The sequence below is a fragment of the Mchenga conophoros genome, linkage group LG3 (genome assembly GCF_057382185.1).
Source record: "Mchenga conophoros isolate Kocher_MC1m ecotype Shallow Benthic linkage group LG3, M_conophoros_male_GT1.1, whole genome shotgun sequence".
Lineage (NCBI taxonomy): Eukaryota > Metazoa > Chordata > Actinopteri > Cichliformes > Cichlidae > Mchenga > Mchenga conophoros.
The window spans coordinates 75,115,251-75,135,701 of NC_140528.1; the positions used below are offsets into that span (position 1 = coordinate 75,115,251).

At 43.6% G+C, this 20,451-nt stretch overlaps 2 protein-coding genes across 3 annotated transcripts; one reads left to right on the plus strand and one right to left on the minus strand.

Moving 5' to 3' along the window:
- Positions 1–83: 83 nt before the first annotated feature.
- On the minus strand, positions 84–2,838 carry nagk (N-acetylglucosamine kinase). 2 transcript variants are annotated; one of them, XM_085267249.1, is made up of 10 exons: positions 2,702–2,838; positions 2,220–2,304; positions 1,929–2,027; positions 1,702–1,843; positions 1,285–1,395; positions 1,100–1,212; positions 932–1,019; positions 742–839; positions 580–658; positions 84–472 (listed from the first exon to the last, which is right to left on the minus strand). In XM_085267249.1, exons 1-10 carry the CDS (start codon positions 2,728–2,730, stop codon positions 270–272), a joined length of 1,047 nt encoding a protein of 348 aa, XP_085123375.1. In that variant the 5' UTR covers positions 2,731–2,838; the 3' UTR covers positions 84–269. The 2 variants fall into 2 exon arrangements, with proteins under 2 accessions (XP_085123375.1, XP_085123376.1); XM_085267250.1 differs by lacking the exon at positions 2,702–2,838 and having other exon boundaries at positions 2,198–2,304.
- A 1,764-nt stretch (positions 2,839–4,602) lies between these two features.
- Positions 4,603–20,451, plus strand: dok1b (docking protein 1b). The gene is made up of 5 exons (XM_085267251.1): positions 4,603–4,958; positions 15,741–16,061; positions 17,154–17,253; positions 17,358–17,530; positions 18,169–20,451. Exons 1-5 carry the CDS (start codon positions 4,902–4,904, stop codon positions 19,525–19,527), a joined length of 2,010 nt encoding a protein of 669 aa, XP_085123377.1. The 5' UTR covers positions 4,603–4,901; the 3' UTR covers positions 19,528–20,451.

Consider the following 20,451-nt stretch of genomic DNA (forward strand, 5'->3'; position numbering starts at 1 on the left):
TAAACTAGATGAAATTTAGGTAAACACGATGAAGGAAAGCCCACATCAATCAGTCTAAAATGATCCACAACAATGCAAAGATCTTCTATAAATTCAACCTCATTTTTATTATAAATCACAAATGCAAACGAGCATTAAAAAGTCTTTGCACAGTACGATAAAATTAACATGAGCATACTGAGATCTGACTCTTTAGTGTCAAAATCAAGTGCAAAACAATCACGTTAAAAATTAAAAAACTGGCCGGCAAGTCTTCCTGCAACTCATTCTCATGCGCTGCTGCTGAAGGTGTGTTGATAGAAGACTTTGGCATTGGCGGCATAATCCATGGCTATGGTAGCACCTGAATGCTGCGCTCCGAGGCCGGCGCCACCGAGCGCCGAGGACCGCTGCAAAATCAGAAGGCTGTAGCTGCAGAAATGACCCTTGTGCTTGTCAGATGATGCCAGTTTATCCAAGACTTCAGTGAAACCTGGGGAGAGACGGAGAATCTCAGACTTCTTCAGGATAGAAGCTACTCAGGCAGAGGAAGTGGATAAGTTGAAGGGTTTCATGATGAGGGTCCATGGAGACACTGACCTGGCTTCAGGAGCTCCCAGCTCTTCCACACCGAGCCCACACACAGGATTGGCAGGCCGAGGTCGCCGCTCAATAGTGGCTGTCAGGAAAATAAAAGAAGACGCGACTCAGAGAAACGTGATCACAAACAGGTGACAGCACGTGACTGTGTGGGTGTGTTACCTCCTGCGCTGCAGGTAAGACTGCTTCTACATGTTTTGCCAGGACTCGTCCAGCTTCAGCAAACACATGACGACAGAGAGCGTCCCCTGCCTCGGCACCTTTAACACACACACACACACAAAGTCTGACTTCTACCTTACCGCTTAATCTTTCACATTTCAAAGCAGACCAGGGAGTTACACCCTCCTACCTTCAGCCACCTTCTTGCAGAACCCTGCAAAATGAGACTTCTGGAAGTTTCTGTAGAGATGTGGCAGCATGCCCATCAGATCTGACACCTACGATAAACAGAGTTTTACCCATTAGACGGTATCGCTGTGTATGTCGACACATCTCTCCGAACTTTTGGGACTCTGACCTGGAAGTACTCCTCCATGGCTTTTCTAACATGCGTGGTGTCGTGAGGAGGAGCGACCAGTTTGTCTTTGCCGTCGAACACCGTCTTCACAGCCAGGTGAGCTATCCAGAAGGCTGGGAAGATGGACAGATAGCTCAGTCTGATCTATAAAGATATGAATAATTCACATATTCCGACATAGTTACCTGATCCCTCATCGCCCATCATGTGACCCCAGCCCCCACAGCCGATCTGCGAGCCATCAGGATTGACTAGTTTGCAGTTTGATCCGGTCCCTGATATCAGGACTATGCCCCCTGAAGACAAAGATCTTGATGATAACGCTGATATGCTGATACCATCAAGCCATAAAGCTCAGGGTCAGACAGTAAAGATGATACATAGAGCCACACCTAAAACAGTAAAGTATTAAACTGCGACCTGCTGTAACATTTTAGGCTAAGAGCAGCTCTTAAACACAAGTTATGTCAAATATTTAACAATCATACCGTAGGACAGTGTCATTGTGTTTGTTACATGAACACATTTATGGTTGGGGCAGCTCTGTCTTCCTGCTGAGGACTGGCTGCTGTATGAAGCGAGAACAGAAAATGGCAGCTTACCTCGATTGCTGGCCGTGGCCATGGCACCGATGGCGTCTGTGGTGATGAAGTAACGTTCGCTGAGGCTGGGGAACCGCTCCTTCATGAGAGCGATGAGTCTGTCGATGGCATCCTTCTGCTCGCCTCCGCTCAGAGACATGCCCTGCGTACGCAGATGCACACAAATCAGATGTTAGGGCTCACATTATTTCAATCAGCAACCTGCACCGGCACACAGCCAGACTGACCAGGGAGTATAACGGCGTGCCTGGATCCAGCCCCGCCTCGACCTTGGCTCTTTGGACCATGTCGTCGATGGTTGAGATACACTTGTCCACGCCGACCAGCTGTGAGAGACAAAAAGTGTTGCAAAATAAATGGAACTTGCTACAGTATAACACAATGTAACAATGTATTCACTCAGAAGACAAGTATAAAGACAGTCTATTTAATGTGCAAACCCCTCATCCGGCCACCATCTGCCCCCTCTTTCCCCTTTCCAAATTTCTCCACCTGCCTCCATCAGCACTTCCGCTCACCCAGTGGTTGGTGGATGGTCCCGCCGTCTCTGCCAACACCTTCCCATCCCCTGACAACAACACTGCTTTGGAGTGCGTTCCTCCCCTAATAAGGAATTGACAAATACATGAACGGAGCTGCTAACCACCAAAGCAACTAGACATCACTATACAAGACCATTGTATGCATCTTCCCTGATAGAAACACACACACAATTTAAATAGATCCACAAAAAAGGCCCCACAAACCTCATTTAGACAAATACGTATTTATAGCATACTTTTAAAAAAAATAAATGATGACATTTTAACTGACAGAAACAGCCCACAAAAGAGAAGTGATCACGAGACACACATACTCGCGCACAGCCGTTAAGAAAACTCTTCACTTTCTAATTGACCTAAAAACTTGAATAAATGCCTGTAATACACACAAGCCTTACGTGACACTTCATCACAATAAACTTAGAAGAGTTTTACTGCTTATTTTAATTGATTCTCACCCCTCAACTCCGCCGAACACTCGCTCCATGTCTCAATTCCTGTTTTGGTCCGGGCAACTGCGCAGATATCGCGAGAGCAGAGGGTGAACGCCCTCCAACCTGTAATTATGACTAATGACCAGTAGATGGCAGCAATGTCTTTCTATTTGAGAAATTCAGCAGCAGCCTAGGGCTACAATCATGAAACAAACCAGGGGCCTTCAAGGAGACAGATGCGAAAACAATATCAGGTAGAACACGAACAAACACGTGATGTACGCTACAATTAGATTCCCTACAGAGACGTTAAAAATAACATTTAGCAACAGCTCTTATCTCCCTTTAACAGTTACACGCGAGTGTTTGCATCCTGCAATAACTTACAGGACGGTACTATTAGAGAGAAGCTGCATTGGCCTGATAGTGGCATCATGCCTCTGTAATGAGTGCATAAAGAAAATATGCACTCCGCCAGCATGTGAGGCAGTCTGCTGAAGTTTAAATAATAAGATGCAATGCAGGAGTACAGGGTTTTTTTTTGACCTGTGAAGGAACACGAGCCAGCAAAAAAACCCATTTTGCGTCTGAGTCATAGTTTAAACATCACGATTGAGCGATTTAGCGCCATTTGGCTGAAAACTGGGGCGCTGCAAGCCAGCAGGAGGCATCTGCAAAGCATTAATTTTGGGGGCCAGCTTCTCCTGCCAGCATAGCCTGCATCACTCACAATTCCTGTGATGTTTATGTAATTTAAGTATTTTAAGTGCTAATCTTGAGCTCTCAGAAAGCTGGGTGGTTTGAAATGAACAGTAACAGTCGCTTGTAAATGTATTTATGAACTTTTTATGGGATTTAATTTTGAACCAAAACCCAAATTTGTGTAATTGCCAAAAATACTCATCCCAAACTAATCAATCACCATATGAGTTCATCATATTTTTAATGAGCCACTAAAGCTTTCTATCACACATGTTACACAAGGTTGAGGAGGTGGGAGGAGAGAAGGAGATGAGCGGCTCCGTGCGCGTACCACGCTGCTCACTCCTTCAGATGAAGGGAGTGAGTTGCGACAAGTATAACGCATTTAATACAATACCGGTTGTTACTTATTATTTCAAAATAAACGTGCGCTACGGGCGAAAAAACTCAGTTTAACAGTAAAACTCATTTTTTCCCCCAAGTAAGAAAGCATGTATAAATATTCCCCGTGTTTTTCACACTTCCATGAATAATGATTCTTCATGGGTAATGTTGATCTTCCATGTTTTACAGAGAAAGCTCATAAATTGAGAAGTGAAATTTCCTGACTAGAGTTTCTTTTTTGGGGGGCTGGTGGATATCACTTTTAGAGGATCCTAGAATAAACATTTCCCCATTCCGGAGACTCGTCGGTTTCAAATTCACGATCAACATAAAGCACATTGTGAACTGATATGACAGCAAGATTTTCAGTAAAGCCTACTGTCATAGGAGTTCAGCTCGTTTGTTTTACTTTGCCGTGTGTATACTAAAATAAAACTGTTTTAATTTAAAAACAATAATCATTTACACTTCTAATGAAGTATTCAACAAATATTTGATGCAATGCAGTGGGGGGAGCTGATAAGGACACAACTGGGTTCAGCAGGCTGTTCTCAAACAATTTCCACACTTTTAAGTGCAAAAACAAACAAATACAAAAAAAACAAATACAAAAAATTCCCCCCACCACCAACATAAATTGTCTATATTTAATTATCTAAATATCTTTGGAACATTTTCCACCCGCTGGAGAAGCTACACACAACTACAGCAAACTTCTCTTGTGGTTTTTGCAACCATACGCATGAAGTCAAAAGACATTATTCAGCGCTTTTATTGTGAAACCGATACCCGGAAGTGACGCGTTGTCGTATCAGCGCGGCTTTTCATTGGTCCATTTCTACAGGAGGAGTGAGAAGCGACAGATAGTCAAAGCAGCCGACAACATTTGGACATTAAGTTTGTGAGGACTTCTCGGTGACAGTTTGGAACTTTTTCTTCTTCTAGTATCACCATGACACTGTTACATGCGCGCGAGCGTCGCGATAAACACGGTTTAAGGCCTGTGGAGCGGAAGTGAGAGAAGAGAGAAGTTGTTGAGGGGGTGAAAGAAGAAAAAAAAAAGGTGATTTTCTTCTGTCAAGTTCAAGTCCAGTTTCATCTTTGTGGAGGACGGCGGGCTTTAGCGTTTTTGGGGGGCATGGACACCCACGTTAAGGAGGGACAGCTTTATGTGCAACACCAAAAGTTTGGAAAGGTAAGACCCAGGAATAGAAAAGAAAAGAAAAAACGCTGCTTTTATTGATAAAATGTTGCGTTCACAGAAATAAAGGAAGTGCGTGTAGCCACAGCCAGTGTTATATTACAGGCAAATGAAACGAAGTGGTGGTACTTTAATAAGAGCCTGTAATAAACAAGCCATAACTTCTCTCTCTTATCTCAGCAGATAATATTCCATGTAATTTATTCAGGGTCACTAAAAAGAATGACAGATCCGTGCAACCACACAAACTCCACTCTATACTCAGCCAGTTTTGTGGATAGCTGCTGCTCATTATTGAGAAGCAAATAAAGCCTTTTAGGGGAAGAAAGAGGCACTAAAACTGCTCGTGACAGCATTATGTTGTCATATTTTGATTTTAAAAAAATCACAACTAAGTGATGTTAACTTTGTACCTCCACCAGACAGATGGTTTTTTTTTTGTACCTCGTGGCAAGTAAACAGAGCACTGGTGCAATTACAGGCCAGTGGCTTCAAAGATAATGCTACTGTACCTGCAGAAGGAGGAAGTCAGTGGCTGTGCCTTCAGTGATCTGGCCTTTTTTTGGTGTGGTGGTTTAGAGTAAAGGTGATGTGCATCTGTGTGCATGCAAATTCATCTCTGGGCTAAATGCAAGAACACATGAAACTAAAGTGAACTCAAGCTCCCCGAGTACTGTCAGGAAGGGAAGTTTGGTTGTGTGTGCGTGTTAGTGACAAGCTTTATGTGACTTTCCACAACAACTCATGATAAAAGTGTGTTAAACCATTAAAGTAGAGTCGGAAACCAAATCTATTTTCTACAAAGACGGCAGTCTTTACTTTCACTTCAGCTCAGCTGTCTGTACTTGCTGTTTACACCATTTAAACTCGCTGTCAGCATGCAGACTTTGTGTCATCTCGCAGCCACACACAAGCAGCACAGCTACCTGTGTGTTTTTGTGTGCATGCTGGTGTCAGCGCTCGGCCTCAGAGCACCACTGCATAGGAGCTGGGTTACTCTTTAAGATTTGTAAGAGGGTCTTTGTCTCTCCGTTTCTCTGTGGTCATATGACATGGACCAACAAAACATTCTGGCTCCATTTCCTGCCCTGGAATCAACACTTCACAATGCATATTCATACGCCCAAAACATAGTTTCAATGCCTTTTTATAGGCTGTTTTCAATAGAGCGTGATCAGACCTAAATCTTTCCATTTTCAAAAGTGAGGCGTTGTCTTTTACAGTGTCGAGGACCGAAGACCAGAAGTACCCTGAAGGGTATAAAGAAAGTATCAAAATTGAGCAGAATAGAACAGGAAGCAAAATGCTGGCTGATCTGAAAGTGTTGAAACTAGTGCGAGGTTTGGTGGGTGAATTATGCAATCGTTCGAGCTGTCAGTGGACAGGGTAGGACGTTCCCACGTGTATGGTCGGAAAATGTGACTTAAGAGTGAAGTGGCAGCGTCCAACCCAAGTTTCTGTTTCGCTCTGTTCTTCTTGTCAAACATTAAGTAGACCGTAGACCGCATTTTATATTTAGCTATTATCTAATCAGCTGTTTATTTCACTGATTAAATTAACTTGTTAATGTTTTTGTCCTATATGGTAAATACGTGCTAGAGATAAAGGATTGAAACAAACAAACAAACAAACAAACAAAAGTATTTTGTTTGAAGCTGAAAGATGCTGATAGCCCCTGTTATCATCTGAGGGTTTTTTTCTGTCAACTTCAGAAAAAAACGTCTTCACAGAGAACAGCTGCTTCCACAGGCTGGCTCCTTGTGATGGGTAAAATTAAATTAGAGATAACTCTGCAGATCTGGCCCACTGTGGGCACTTTTGTTTGACCAGTGTTGTAGATGCTGTGATGGCACTGCGATGGCGCCCCATTTGCTGATCTGGTTGAAACAAAATAGGTCACACAATGATTTTTGTTTGGTATTCATTCATTTTATCATCAGTGCCAAGTCTTTACCAGAAGTAGCCCACATCCGCAAGATAACCAGAATGCGCATCATCCTTCTATAACTTACCCACGAGACAAATATTTCTGCTTTTCCTTTGATGCCACTCTGTGTCACAGCGGTATTCATAGGATCCAAAATATGGCATATTGCTCTGTTTTAACCAATCAGAAGCACATTTGAGCAATGCAGAGGTGTAAAACAGGGCAAATATTTGGGGTGATGCACCTTTATGTACACTGTAAATATGGTTTATTGGAAAACCATGTTTGAGATAACTATTTGGATTTATAAATCTTGGACCTGCAGATTGCAGTCCACTTTCATGCTGGAGCTGCACAAAGCTTTGAGTTTAAAGAGTGCAGGTGTGGGCATGACGGTGCAGCTCTAAAGCCAGGAGCTAGCTGCCACTTGAACAGACGGGGTGTGTCAGAATGAAGTGGAATTACATGCCCGGAGGCAACTACATTTATCCAACAGTGATTCATGTCTGAAGGTCCTCGCGGTGGATTAATGGGTTTGTGTGTCAGATTGTCTGTATTTGCAGGTAGCACCTCAGTAGCTACATCACATTTCTCGGAAAAGAAACAACAAATCATTTGTAGTTTGTGGAAGTAGCATACAGGAAGGTGTGCAGTTTTCCTTGAATAGTCTGCAAGAATAGTACAAAGGATCATGATGGCAGTATTGAAAATCCCCATCGATGCATTAGATTTGATATTTTCCCCTCTTTGCATAATGATTTACTTTCATGTCCTCCTGGTTTTACAAATACCTGATATGTTTGGACTGAACTCTGTAACTGTGAGTATTTTAAAGTGTTAGTTCTGTAAATTTTAGAGAAATTTACAAAACATTTACTGCACTTTACACTGGAAGACAGTGGGAGCAATTTCTTTGCGTACATTTTAATGTTGGGGTAGGGTCATTGTGCTTATCGTTCCCTGTTCTTATCAAGTCCTCGTTCCCATTCAACATCTACAGGCACAACAGTACTTCAGGGAGTTTGGTTCATATCTTGGCATAAAACCCCCCCAAACTAAAATCTTTTGTCACTCTCCCGATCACTCGGTTAGAACACAGAGAAAAGCTCAACGTCATTATACTGATTTATTTCCGGTGCACTTTCCCCCCCTTTGTCGCCTTTAGTCAACAGGTCATCATGCTTCAGTAAGCATTAATACTTCTGTACAGGTATCGTGTTACAGCACAGTGACGTTTTCAGAATTGTTACCACCCCTAAAAATACGAATACTTGAAAACAGAACTACCCTTTTTGTCTTTTGACTAAAACTACCATATAAATGAACTTTGTCATGGACTACGATATTACAGTAAAGCTTTTTAATTTTGTAATAAAAGTAAGCTAAACAGTTTACTGTATGAACATTTAGGCACGCACAAATGTGGCACATATTTGGCCAGTTCAAGCTAGCGTTTACTAACAGTCTAACTTCCTGACTCTGCGCATCAGAAATTCGGTACTCTTGCGGCTGGAAATGATTTATCATATTTGACAGACTTCCTCCGAGACATAGATTTCAGAAAGTCTTCACATTTCGCAGAATTTGTCATTTGTTAATGTAAAGCCGATGCTGCACGTGCTCGCTGAAACAGAACTGAACATTCAGCGTCTTAATAAGGACCTCATTCGCATGTTTGCACACGTTGGTGATGGTTGAGCTGTCATGAAAGCTGGTAGCCATCCCTGTCAGGAGCGACTTGAGTAACATGTCATCGCTGATGCGAAGGATTGAAGCACAGACCAAAAAATCCAATGTTTCCAGCTTTCCAGGGAATACTTGTTGGTTTGAAGTGAAAGTATTTGAGAGTTGTTGTTTTATCTGATAGTTAATGCTAAGATAATGATGAGTTAACTGGTCACCAGAAATTTGTTAATAATAAGTCCTTTTTTATGCAGCAATTCCAACAAATCCACTGGTTCCAGGATCTTTAGATTTTCTGTTTGATCTTTTTAACTGCTTGTAATATTTCTTGACATTTACAGACCAAATGATGATCATAAAATTTCTCTGAGGATTAATCGGTAGCCAGAGTGCCTGTTCCTATTGGATCTGCTGGTCGATTTGGCTAAACTTAGACCTCAACTTCCACATTTTGCGACGACGTCATTGTTGAAAACCGCGTTGGCGCTGAGAGCGACCTCTTACCTGTGTTACCTGATTTCACAGACATTACTATTGCCCTTAAAATCTCCACTCCACACATAGCTGTTTTTCCATACGGCGTGTGCACAATGGTACCAGCCTCACCGTGTAGTAGCGCGAATATAATTTGAGTCAAATCAGCAGATCGTACCGAACTGGCAGTTATTGCGGTTTGCTCAAATGTTATTGTCTCACATTAGTTTCACTCAAATCTGAGCTCATTGTGATTCACGTTTGGTTTTTGGGTCGAGAGAATCTGCAAACAGTTGAGAAAAGCTTGAGTTTATAGACACCACAGAGGACTGAGGTTAGGGCAGCAGACCTGTGGTCAGAGCAGTTGGCCATCTCCTTTTCTCTTATAAAACGTCCTCCTCGTTTGTCTACCTTTTACATAAAGTCACACATAAACAGAGAGCCCTCTGTTTTCCACCAGATTCCTTTTAGTGCATATTACCAACAACACACGGCATGATACAGACAAACTTTTATGCTTAAAGAAACACACACACACACACACACACACACTGGCCTTGCATGTGCCACTGAGGTCTGTCTGTGGCCAGTAAGAGGATGGTGGAGTGGGTTATTACACTGGTTTATTACAGACAAAGAGCATCACGTGTTCACGCAGCGACAGACTGGTTAAATGTATATCTACCTGCCTGAAAGCATCTGTCTGTATGCAAACACTTATTGTAATGACAGTTGGAAGGACAAGCAAATGAAACCCAAAGTTTTGTAATCCTGACTGGAAACACAGTGGAATCTGTGGCATATAAACAAACAAAGAGTTGAATATGTGTAAGAAGTGCAAAATTCATTATTTTTTTCACCATTATGTTCAGTGCACAGCTACCTGAAGGAAAGAAGAAGAATTATATTATTATTATTATTATATATTATTATATTTCTTATACTACCCTAAAGTGGTAGTCAGTCATGAAGTATGGGCCATGTGCTTCTCTTCGATTCTTCCAGCTCTTGCAAACAGACAGGACATCACTGAGGAAGTTTCGCTCCTTCGCTCAAATACATCTCTTTTGCATAATTTCCACTCTGTGTAATAGCGGCTGATAACGGCCGGTTGCCTTATATGGAGCAGCTGTTTCACAGACAGACATAATGCACACACAGTCGCACACCCGCACATGCTTTAAAGTCTCACATCCTTTTCATGTATACCACTGAATTACATCACATTGTAAGAAGGGCTGATCGCGGTCTGCGTGTGTGCATTCGCTTGTATGGTCCACGGCAAACAGTTGGGCATTCTCACACAGACCCACACACACACACAAGCAAACATATATACACTGACACAGACCAGGATTCAGATGAAGGAAGCAAAGAGGATCCTCAGTAATGACAATCCCACACATTTCCTGTCTGTTTTGGCAGTTCATTTTAAAGGCTGCAGTGTGTGTCGGTGTGTGTGCGTGAAGGACTTTGGTAAAGCTGTCTTATTTAATGCGGGGACCTCTTTTATGGCTGCATTTGACAGGGATATTAAGACATTTATTATGAACACATTTACCTCAAGGCCTTCAGAGGTTATCCAGCTCAGCTTTTACAGGAAACCTCAGAAAGACTGTAGGTTGTAGATATACACAAACCCTGTTGCTATAGCTGTATCTGAAGCATCATGCAAATATCATAATTCCACCTTTACATACTGAGTCACACGTTGATGATTTTCATGCAGCGGATGATAATGAAAAAGCTGTTAGGGCTTATTCAGTACGGCAGTACTGATGGTTGACAGTAAATACGGGCAGAGCATTTACTGACGTACAGTTAGGAAGTACTTCATTTTACATGAGGTGCTCTATTTTATTTCTTCTTCTTTATCCTATTAGTCCTTTATTTGTCAGTTACAGTTAAGTGTACTTCGCCAGTATGTTATATACAAATATTTAGATGCAGCACCTACCGCTTTGAGAGCTTTTACTGGTCCTAACAAGCATTTCCACTACATTTCCTTAAGTATAGCATCCAAAGACTGTCTATTACAGTCTAATCAACGAATCCCAAAGAATCCACAAGCTGGAGTTGACAAATTTCTTAGCTGACATGCAAATGAGTATTTCATGATTTACATCAATCTGACTGCTGGGCTAGTCTGCTGGCCTGGGCTCTGTAGAGTCAAAATGATAACAATATAATAAAATAACAATATTTAAATGGAATTTACTAAAATGTTTCTGACGATAAAGAAAAATAATATTTAACAGTGTTTTATTGATGTTCCCAGCTTGCAGGCAGCAAAATCAAGTGAAGGACGGCATCCAGCTTGTGTGAGCTGCTGTCTAACTAATTCAAAGCGTGAATCTATTGTAACAAGGTAACAGAAGCTTCAGCGTTGGGGAGCAACAGTAGTGACACAACAGAAGTCAAATGTAGAGTAAAATAAAAATATCTCGGGTCGAGTTTTTTAACCTGCTGATTTAAGTCTTCCTTTTCCTCACTGTGACCACATCAGGAGTTTCCATCCATCGTTTGCTTTTCCTGTCGTATAGAGTGCAGCTAGCAAGCGCTCCAGCGATGTTCAGTTGAGTTAATTACTTCGGCCCACACATCAGCTGGCTCTATATCTCCTCCTTGCATGCCTCCGTAGCCTGTTTGTGCTTGATGGTGACTTTTTGCCTCAATTTGTTGTTTCCGCCTTCAGCTGAAGCAGTTTTCTTGTTGAAGTTAGTTAAAGTAGCTCCTTTATTACCCTTAGTGTCAGACATATCTGTGCATGCTACATAAACGTAAACTTATATCATGTAAAACTATACTGGTTTCATTTCAAGACAATATGATATGCTATACCAACTGTTTTAGCAGGTTTTGGATAGCTAGGAGATGTCCAAGCCAACAAGTCCTTTTCTTTGTTTGCTAATCCACACAAGTTCAAAATAAAGCTAAATTATCGTCAGAATAGAGCTGATTACATATTTGGCAAATGGAAACTATGTTTTTCCTACTTGCTGCTTGGTCAAGACACTCAGAATATGAGAAGACTAGAAAGAGAAACGATAAATAATAACTAGCTATAGCGATTTAGCTTTAAAGGTCTTTAATGTGTCAGTAGGAAAAGCAGGTGTAAGTAAAATAGAAGCTGGCTGAATTCCTTCGAATCTCTTTAGCTTCTGGATCCTGTTATAATTCCCGTTGACTCACTCTCACACTTCTATGGAAGACAGCTGAATGGCATGAAGCCACTGTAAATGGTTTTAACCCTTGTGTGTCTCCCAACATGACAAATGAATGTGCCGTGATAAAGTATTTTTGTTAAGTTGTATATATCATGTCATAATACCACTTTTCTTTAAAAAGCTTTAACCCTTTAAATCGATGTCAAAAGTCACACACTGGGCTGTGGCTGCTGTTCCACTCAGCTTTCAGGTTCTTTGGGCTTTAATTTTCTGACGTACTAAATAATGTTTTCGCTTCTTATCAGTGAAGTAGAACCTTTCCTGCCGTTGTAATATTCATATTTCTCATTTACTTCTGTTCGCTGGATTTTCCCTGCTGGTCGAAGGACTTTACCCCTGACCTTCCTGTTACAAACTCAGCTGTCTGGCTGTCAGGCCTCGCTGAGTGATTGAAGGGGAAACACATCTTTTTCAGGAGAAATGTCCACATATGACTTAAGAGTAAAAAGCTTGGAGGAATTTTCTAAATAAAATAAGTTATCAGCTTCATGACAAACACTACTTTAGTCTACACTGCATTGACTACATGCAGCCGTACATGTCTTCATGTCTATTTTCAGCAGTGAACGCCGGGGCTCTTTTACACCTGCCGAGCTTCTCATTGTTCAGCGTCGGATCGCGTGCCACGTTGTTTGCTGCTGTCCTTGTTTGTGGAGGAAGAGATCATTGTTAGCTGTTGCTTCCTCACCGCTGGCCTCGAGGTAGAAATGATAAACCTGTTGCCAAATTTTGTCCGGGTCATTTTTTTTATCCCGGGAGATAAAAGATAAAGCAGGCACATTTCTTTACACAGAAGACACGTAAACCCAAAACCTCCTCAATGAGATATTTTTAGTTAATTTTTAAACTAAAGTGATGTACAGATGCAGTCAGCGCTGGAGTAGTTAGATTAAAATGAACTAACTGTTAAACCTCAAAAACTCATAGAATTATTTTAATATACTAAATTAATCTATGTGTAAACTCAAGATGAGTAAATGCTTTTAAGATAATTTTTCTGTATGAGCAATGATGACTAATGCTGAGGTCTGCAACTGCTGCTGATTGAATGTAAAGGAAACAATGGCTTGTGCAACAGATTTGAGTTAAACTGCACTGGAGTCATCACCACATGCCTCCTACATTAAGCCTCAGACAGCAGAGCGGTAGAGTAACAGAACAGCCTGGAAATCTCATTTTGACTCAGAATTTCTGAACCTTAACTTTACTCTTCATCAGTTTTTAATCATTTGTGGACAATTTTGCGTTCCCCTCTACTGCTATCAGATCAAACCACACACTTTTAGCTCGTTCGACAGACATTAACAGCATAATGAAATCATATCTTGTGTTTCAATTCAAATTCACCTTTTTCTATCCTTTCAGCCTGTCCCACCCACTTAGGCAGCTTTCAGATTTAGTTTAAACTCAGCCTACTTGTCTGATCGCTACATGAAAAACAAACTTGTGTTTCTTTTCTTTTTTTCGCCTGTCCCATTTGGTTCTTTAGCCATCAGAATTGTTGTCTGAAGACCAACAAGGATACCCAATGGATTTACTTTGCCAAATGGATCTTCGTGGCATTGCCGTATTGGTCCATTTGGTCGATCTTTGTTTTTATTATTTATTATATTTTATTTTCAGATGTTACAGACGGGACAGACATGAGTGAGAGATAGGAAAGGGAGAAAGAAAGAGGAAGGAAAGGAAAAACAGAAGGGGAGAGGGACAGTGAGAAAAGGGGGGGAGAAAAAAAATAAAAATCTCCTGGATCACCTGTTGAGAGAAGAATAGAAAACAAGCAAAAAAAGACAAAAAAAACAAAGCAACATACTAAACACAACACCATCGCATTAATCTAGCTAAGTGTAAACAGCAGTAAATACTAAATATTCAATGTTGTTGTGCAGCACGCAGGACAGATGTGCTTCGAAGTAGCAGCCAAGAAAGGTGTAATTTGGGTCTACGAGCAGTGAACACCCGTGTGCATACCTGTGTGGATCAGCGCGCTTGTATTCCAAAGGTTTCTCCATGTAATGATCTGCTAGGGAGTGTGGGGGGGCCACAGCCCCGTCCTCCAGGGTGTGAAGCAGGTATGGAGGAGATCAAAACTCCAGACATTCAGAGGCCCCCAGAACACAAGAGACCAAGGAAGACCAACAGAGGGGCAGCCGCACCACTGTCCCAGTAAGAGCCGAGGAGAGTCCCAGATGAGGGTTCACTCAGCAGCCGCGGAGCAGAAGCCAGGGGGAGTTGCAGTGACGCGCCCGTGAGCTCCGCCGGCCGCCAGCTGTGCCTGAGTGACCGAGCCCCAGGCCGAGAGGCCGGGGGCACCCCACCCCCGAAGGGGCCCGAGCGAGCCCCAGGGTCCAGGCCCCGATAAGCGGCCGCCAAGGAGTGAGCCGGTGTGTACCTGGACGCCCACCCCCAGACACAAAGAACCACCAACGCACCGACACCTGAGGGAGTCCGCCACCGGCAGGGGAAGTGGTGGTGGGTGGAGATAGGCCTCCAAACCTTGCAGGGCCTGAGATGTCCCCAGAGAGGTGGCGTCTGATACCCAACCTGACATATAGACACAGACATACAGGCACACACAGACACAAACATCCATTCCCACCCTCATGCTCTCATATGCACTTACTCCACACTCAACCAACGTGGAGACAGACATAAAGAGACGCTGTACACACGATCACACTCCCCAAGCGTACTCTACAAACCGGGTCTAGGTACCCTTGCTCCTGGAGGGGGGAACTGCACCCAGACCCAGGTGGTGTTACCCTTTTCCCTGCGGTGGGGAGAGGCAGACCACCCCGACTCCGTAGCAGCAGGGAGGCCCCACACTCCAGACCGCAGTCGGACGGCCAACTCCACCTAGCCCTCCCGCTCCAGCAGGCCGCAGAGAATGGGGGTGGGAACAAACTTGTGTTTCTAAAGACTTGTACTGTAAAGTGAACAATGTCAGTAAAACTTAAAAAATAAAAACTACGACAGAAATGTTCAGAAGAAAGTAAATATTACACACCCTGTACTTGAAATATGACCTAACCTAAGAATGTGTAACCTCCTCACATGTTTTGCAGTGATGACAATTTGCATTTGGAGTCATGCTTCTGTCCACATGGCAATATTTGTCAAAGTTTCCTGTTACTACTGATTTGGTCTTCACAACTAATGCAAGAAATGCATGGTCAGAGTGTACAGCAGCCTAATCAGCTCTTTGGCTGACCTGATTTATTAGTGGGTCAGTATTTTAGACCCATATTTCCCAGTCTCTGTGTCAGCATTTATAACCATCAGTAAATGAAAATTAAAAAAAAGTGAGAAACACCCTTCAACCAAGTTTTTTGTGACATACTCTATCAGAGGGTACTCTGCAGCTTCCCTCTTTGTCACTGCAAATAAGCAGGTGAAAGGTGCTAAAACGCTTCTCTCGGTTTTAGCTACAATAATGTTTAATGATTTTTCTCGTTACTTCCACAGAAATGGAAGAAGAACTGGTTCGTCCTCTACCCTGCCAGCCAAAATGGCATCGCCCGCCTCGAGTTCTTCGACGCTCCTGGTGGTGGAGGTGGAGGTGGCGGAGGCTCCGTAGGCGGGTCCAATGAGAAGACCAGGAAGCTGGACAAGAAGATCATTCGCTTGTCCGAGTGCATTTCCATCCTGCCTGCACTGACAGAGAGCTGCCCCAAAGACAACATGGCAGCGTTTTGTGTGGAAACAAACGATAAGATGCACGTGTTTTCAGCAGAAAAGGCCGTTGCCAAGGATTGGATGGATACCATGTGTGACATTGCATTTCAGGTATTTTTTATAGTTTTTAAAGACTTGTACACCTGCTAATTAGTACTAAGTAATATACAAATAAAATACTGGACTTGACTAACCATACAGGTGTTATAGTCAAAAGCTCAGTCATTCCTATAAGCGGCTTTGAAGTCACCTAGCCTCCAACACCTTTTTGTTGCAGGCCTCAAACGTTTCATTTGTCTTAAATGAACTTGGTCATTTTAGCATGGGCGCCTATGGGGGACCGACTCACTTTAGTAACCAGCCTCATGTGGACGTTAGAAAGTTGTCGATTTTCGCACTTCTCCGCCGGCTTTATTTTTCAGCGCCGTAGGCTGATGCTCGGTTTGCTATAGGAAGCAGAGTTTGCAGTGTGTGACTAATACCAGGGTGGATGTGTGTGTGTTTTTTAAGGCTTCCTGTGTGTGTGTTTAATGTCTTTATCTCTTGTTGTATCTACAATATGTTTCTTTGCACCTAGCTTCTCTGCTCTGTAGTGTACAAGCCTAAACGTGACGACAAATATTTGCACAAATTTAATGAAAAAGCGGATTTAGTGCAATTCAGTATCGACTGCAATGTGGACTTTTCTTTTTGTTTGTGCGTGAGTCTTCCAGATTTTCCCACATGCCCTTGGAGTGTCTATGTAGGCCGCAGCTTGCACCATGTGAGCGCCTACACACATATACACAAACATGAACGTAGCAGATATTTGCAGAAAGGAAGCCAGAGGGAGTTTCCAGGAGGAAGACTGCACACTCAGCCTCTCTAACGCTTTACTCTTTTCTCTTCTCACTCTTTTTACTTGGTCCTTCACGTCTGCTGTGTTTTTATGAAATTCCGTTTTATTTATATAGCACCAAATCACAACAATAGCCGCCTCAAGGTGCTTTACATTGTTGGGTAAAAACCCTGCAATAAGACGAGAAAAACCAGACAGTCAAGCAACTCACTATGACCAAGCACTTGGCGACAATAGGAAGAAAAAACTCCCTTTTAAAAGGGAAGAAACCCTTGGCAACACATAGCTTACATATGTTTATGTGTACATGCTGTGAGTATCCTAATTCAGTGTCTGGTTGTCTGTTGTGTTTATGTGACCAACAGGGCGGAAGTGGCAGCAGTACCAGCGGTGCTGTAGACTCTAATGGAGGACCCCAGGACCTGCAGATGGCCGAGAACCTCATCTACTACTCCAGAGAGGAGGGTAAGTCACAAAGCAGTCCAGTCTTTTGGGCTCAGGGGTTAATCTAATCCAGCCAGATATTTTCTAGAAGATTTATGAAAAAAATTGCTCTCATTTTGTTGCAGTGAACGAGTTCTGGGTAACCATTCAACGGACCGAGGCCTCAGAGCGTTGTGGGCTCGCGGGCAACTACTGGCTGAAAGCTGAAAGCGATGTTTTGATCTTGAAGGAGCCAAAGACCAAGAGGCAGGTTCTGGTGTGGCCCTACAAGCTGCTGAGGAGATACGGCAGGGACAGGGTGAGTGAGATATGTCTCTGATAGGCAGAAAAACGATCAGAGCAACAGAGAAATGGCTAAAATCTCCTCAGGTCATCAAAACGTGTTGATCTCTGACAAACTTGGAAAGGATGTGTGTTGTCCTAAGTTTAAACGCACGGCGCACGACTGATTATACGTAGGAAGTGAAAACAATGACAGCGCGTATATATGTGGTTTGAGCCTCAGCGTTACTAAATATATTTAAGGTCCGACTCTCTGTGGTTGTTTTGTGTCACTTAGATGCTTTAAAGCTCAAGATCAGGACTTAAAATTAGCAGATGACCTTTAAAAGAGGCTGTTTAGTTTGTCTACTCATGATGTTTATGTTTAAGTATTGATGCCATCGCTGGTGCAGGTTGGAAGGGAAACAGATAATGACTTTCAACTTTCTGCCTCAGTTAGAATTTGGAAGTAAATTTATTATTCAGATCTAATCAGAAAACTTGAAAATGAAGCGAAGTTCACTGGAAAAAGGAAGTGCTGGGACTTGTGCGACTAGCTTCTGTTGCTTCTGTTTCATTTTGAAATTTGTTCAATCCCTTCTGTAACAGACACACTTAACTCTAAATTTTGGATGAAACCCAATTAACCTTTTTTTTTTTCTCTTCTTTTTCCAGGTCATGTTTTCATTCGAGGCGGGCCGACGGTGCGACTCAGGCCCTGGCACCTTCACCTTTGAGACCAAACAAGGGAACGAGATCTTCATACTGGTCGACCAGGCGATCCAGTCACAGAAAGCTCTAGCTGAAGAGCGCCGCCTCAGCAGCCCTTTGAACTCTGAATCAGACTGCTCAGCATCGCTTCAACATCTCCGCAATACCACTTCTGCCAGCATGGCGACGGGAAGCGGCGACAGCAGCAGCTGCAGCAGTCGCGAGGCCGACGGGGATTCGGGCGGGAGCAAACCAGGCTCGGCTGACGGCGTGCTCGGAAAGAGAGACGGAGGAGACGGAGGACGGGTGCAAGGAGGTGGAACGGGACTTAAAGGGAGGAGTTTACCAGAGCCTCCAGGGATGTTGGGAGGTGCAGGGACACCTCCGCGGTCTCCCAAAGGACATGTGGGCAAAGGTGTGTCCTTATCTGATGAAAGCGCAGGCCTTTATTCTGAACCAGCTGATTCAGTCCGTTTGCCTCTGCAAATCGCTGATTGTCTCTATTCTGACCCGGTGGACAGCATCAAGGCTCAGAACCAAACCAGCAGCCCATCCACAGCCACCGCTCCAGTGCCCACTCCACGCCAACGACCAGTAGGCGACGATTCCGTGGGAGCGGGCGTCCAAGGGGATCACCCGTCAGGCAGTAACCACAGGAAGCACCCAGATCTGTACTCGCATGTGTACGATCAGATCACTATGGATCTGAACGCACTGAGTCTAAACGGGGGTGTAGGGAAAGGACGAGGGGGAGGACGGGCGGTGAACAATAGCAGGCGACCCCCGGGAGGTAACGCAGAAGGAGCTCCGTCACCTCCCGCCTCTTCCCAGGAGCACATATATGACGAACCAGAGGGTCGTGCAAAAGGAAGCATACCCGCTAGCTTAGGAATGCTTTTTTATGACAAAGCTCACGCGGAGCCTCACAGCCAGAGGAGACAAGAGGAGACGGTGACCCCATCAGGACAGGAGGGGAAGCAGCCTCAGAGACAATCCCCTCCCCAGTTTGGCCAGGGCCGTGGCACGCCACAGCCTCCGACGCCGCGGTTCCCCAAGCCCCTTACCGCTCCCAAGCCAGGCAGGGGTGGTTTCACTCGTAAGGAGCCAGTTCCTCTGCCCCCTGGAAAACATGGAGGTCCCGCCAATAACGTGAACAACAACAACAACATTTGGGGTGGTGGTGATAGTGGAGACAGGGGGAAAGTGGTGTACAGCAAAGTATCAAAATCTAAGGCTCCAGCTACTGCTATGTGGTACAGCCAGCACCAACAAGCACGGCTGAGAGCACCCGATATCATTTATGACAACCTGGGAGATATTTGACACGAATCGCTTTTTTCAAAGAGGTAAGATGACGCTGAAAGACAAATTTTTGGTCAGCGCCTGCGGGCTTTTCCAAAGGACTGAGTGCATTTCGCATTTCTTCCAGCGGCAGACTGGAATAATGATTTGAGACAGCGGATTAGCTCACAGTCACGAGAAAACCACAACATGGCTGTATTTTTTGAAACATGCTGTGCAGCTATAGCAGGGCCACCCTGCGCTTGTGTGTGTTCCAGAAAGAGAGAGTGAGTGTTTGCCTGGTCAAACCCATAATTGGCGTACCCAAGCCACAGTGTGGTCAAAGCCAGAATGGATGTGCCAACAAGAGTCTCTGCTTACGGGCTTGACTTGAAGACGCTGGGAGAGTGGCTTGGCTCTTCTTTTCTCATCCGCTGTGGCTGCGAAGTGACCGAAGAACATGTTTTTTTGCACTGCTGCTTTCTCCGTTTCTCTGAAATGCGTGACGGACACAAGTCATTGTTTGACAGTGAGACGAGGGACACACCAAAAGGAACCAGTCATTTTCTGTTTGTGTTTTCCGGGCTGATATATTCTCTCAAATCTCACCAAAGTGGGAAGATGAATTTTTTCAGGCCAGGACACTAATATGAGATGTGGTCGCACTGGAAGAGCTGCTGTTTAAAAAAAAAAAAAGGACAAAAAAAAGCAGCTGATTTAGTGAAGCCTGAAAAGTGGAACTGTTAAGACGGCTTCAGAATCAGAAACAATCTTGTGGCCGTTAAATCACAACTTCCTGCACAAGTTTAACATTTGGTAAAATCCTGTATATTTCTGTGTTTTCACAAACTAAATATGAAACTAATCAGTCCTCCGCAGTGTAATAAGTATGTGTGTGTATGTGTCCAAAAAAGCTGTGCTCTCTGTAAATATAACTAATAATAAAAGTGGCTCTACAAATTTAAA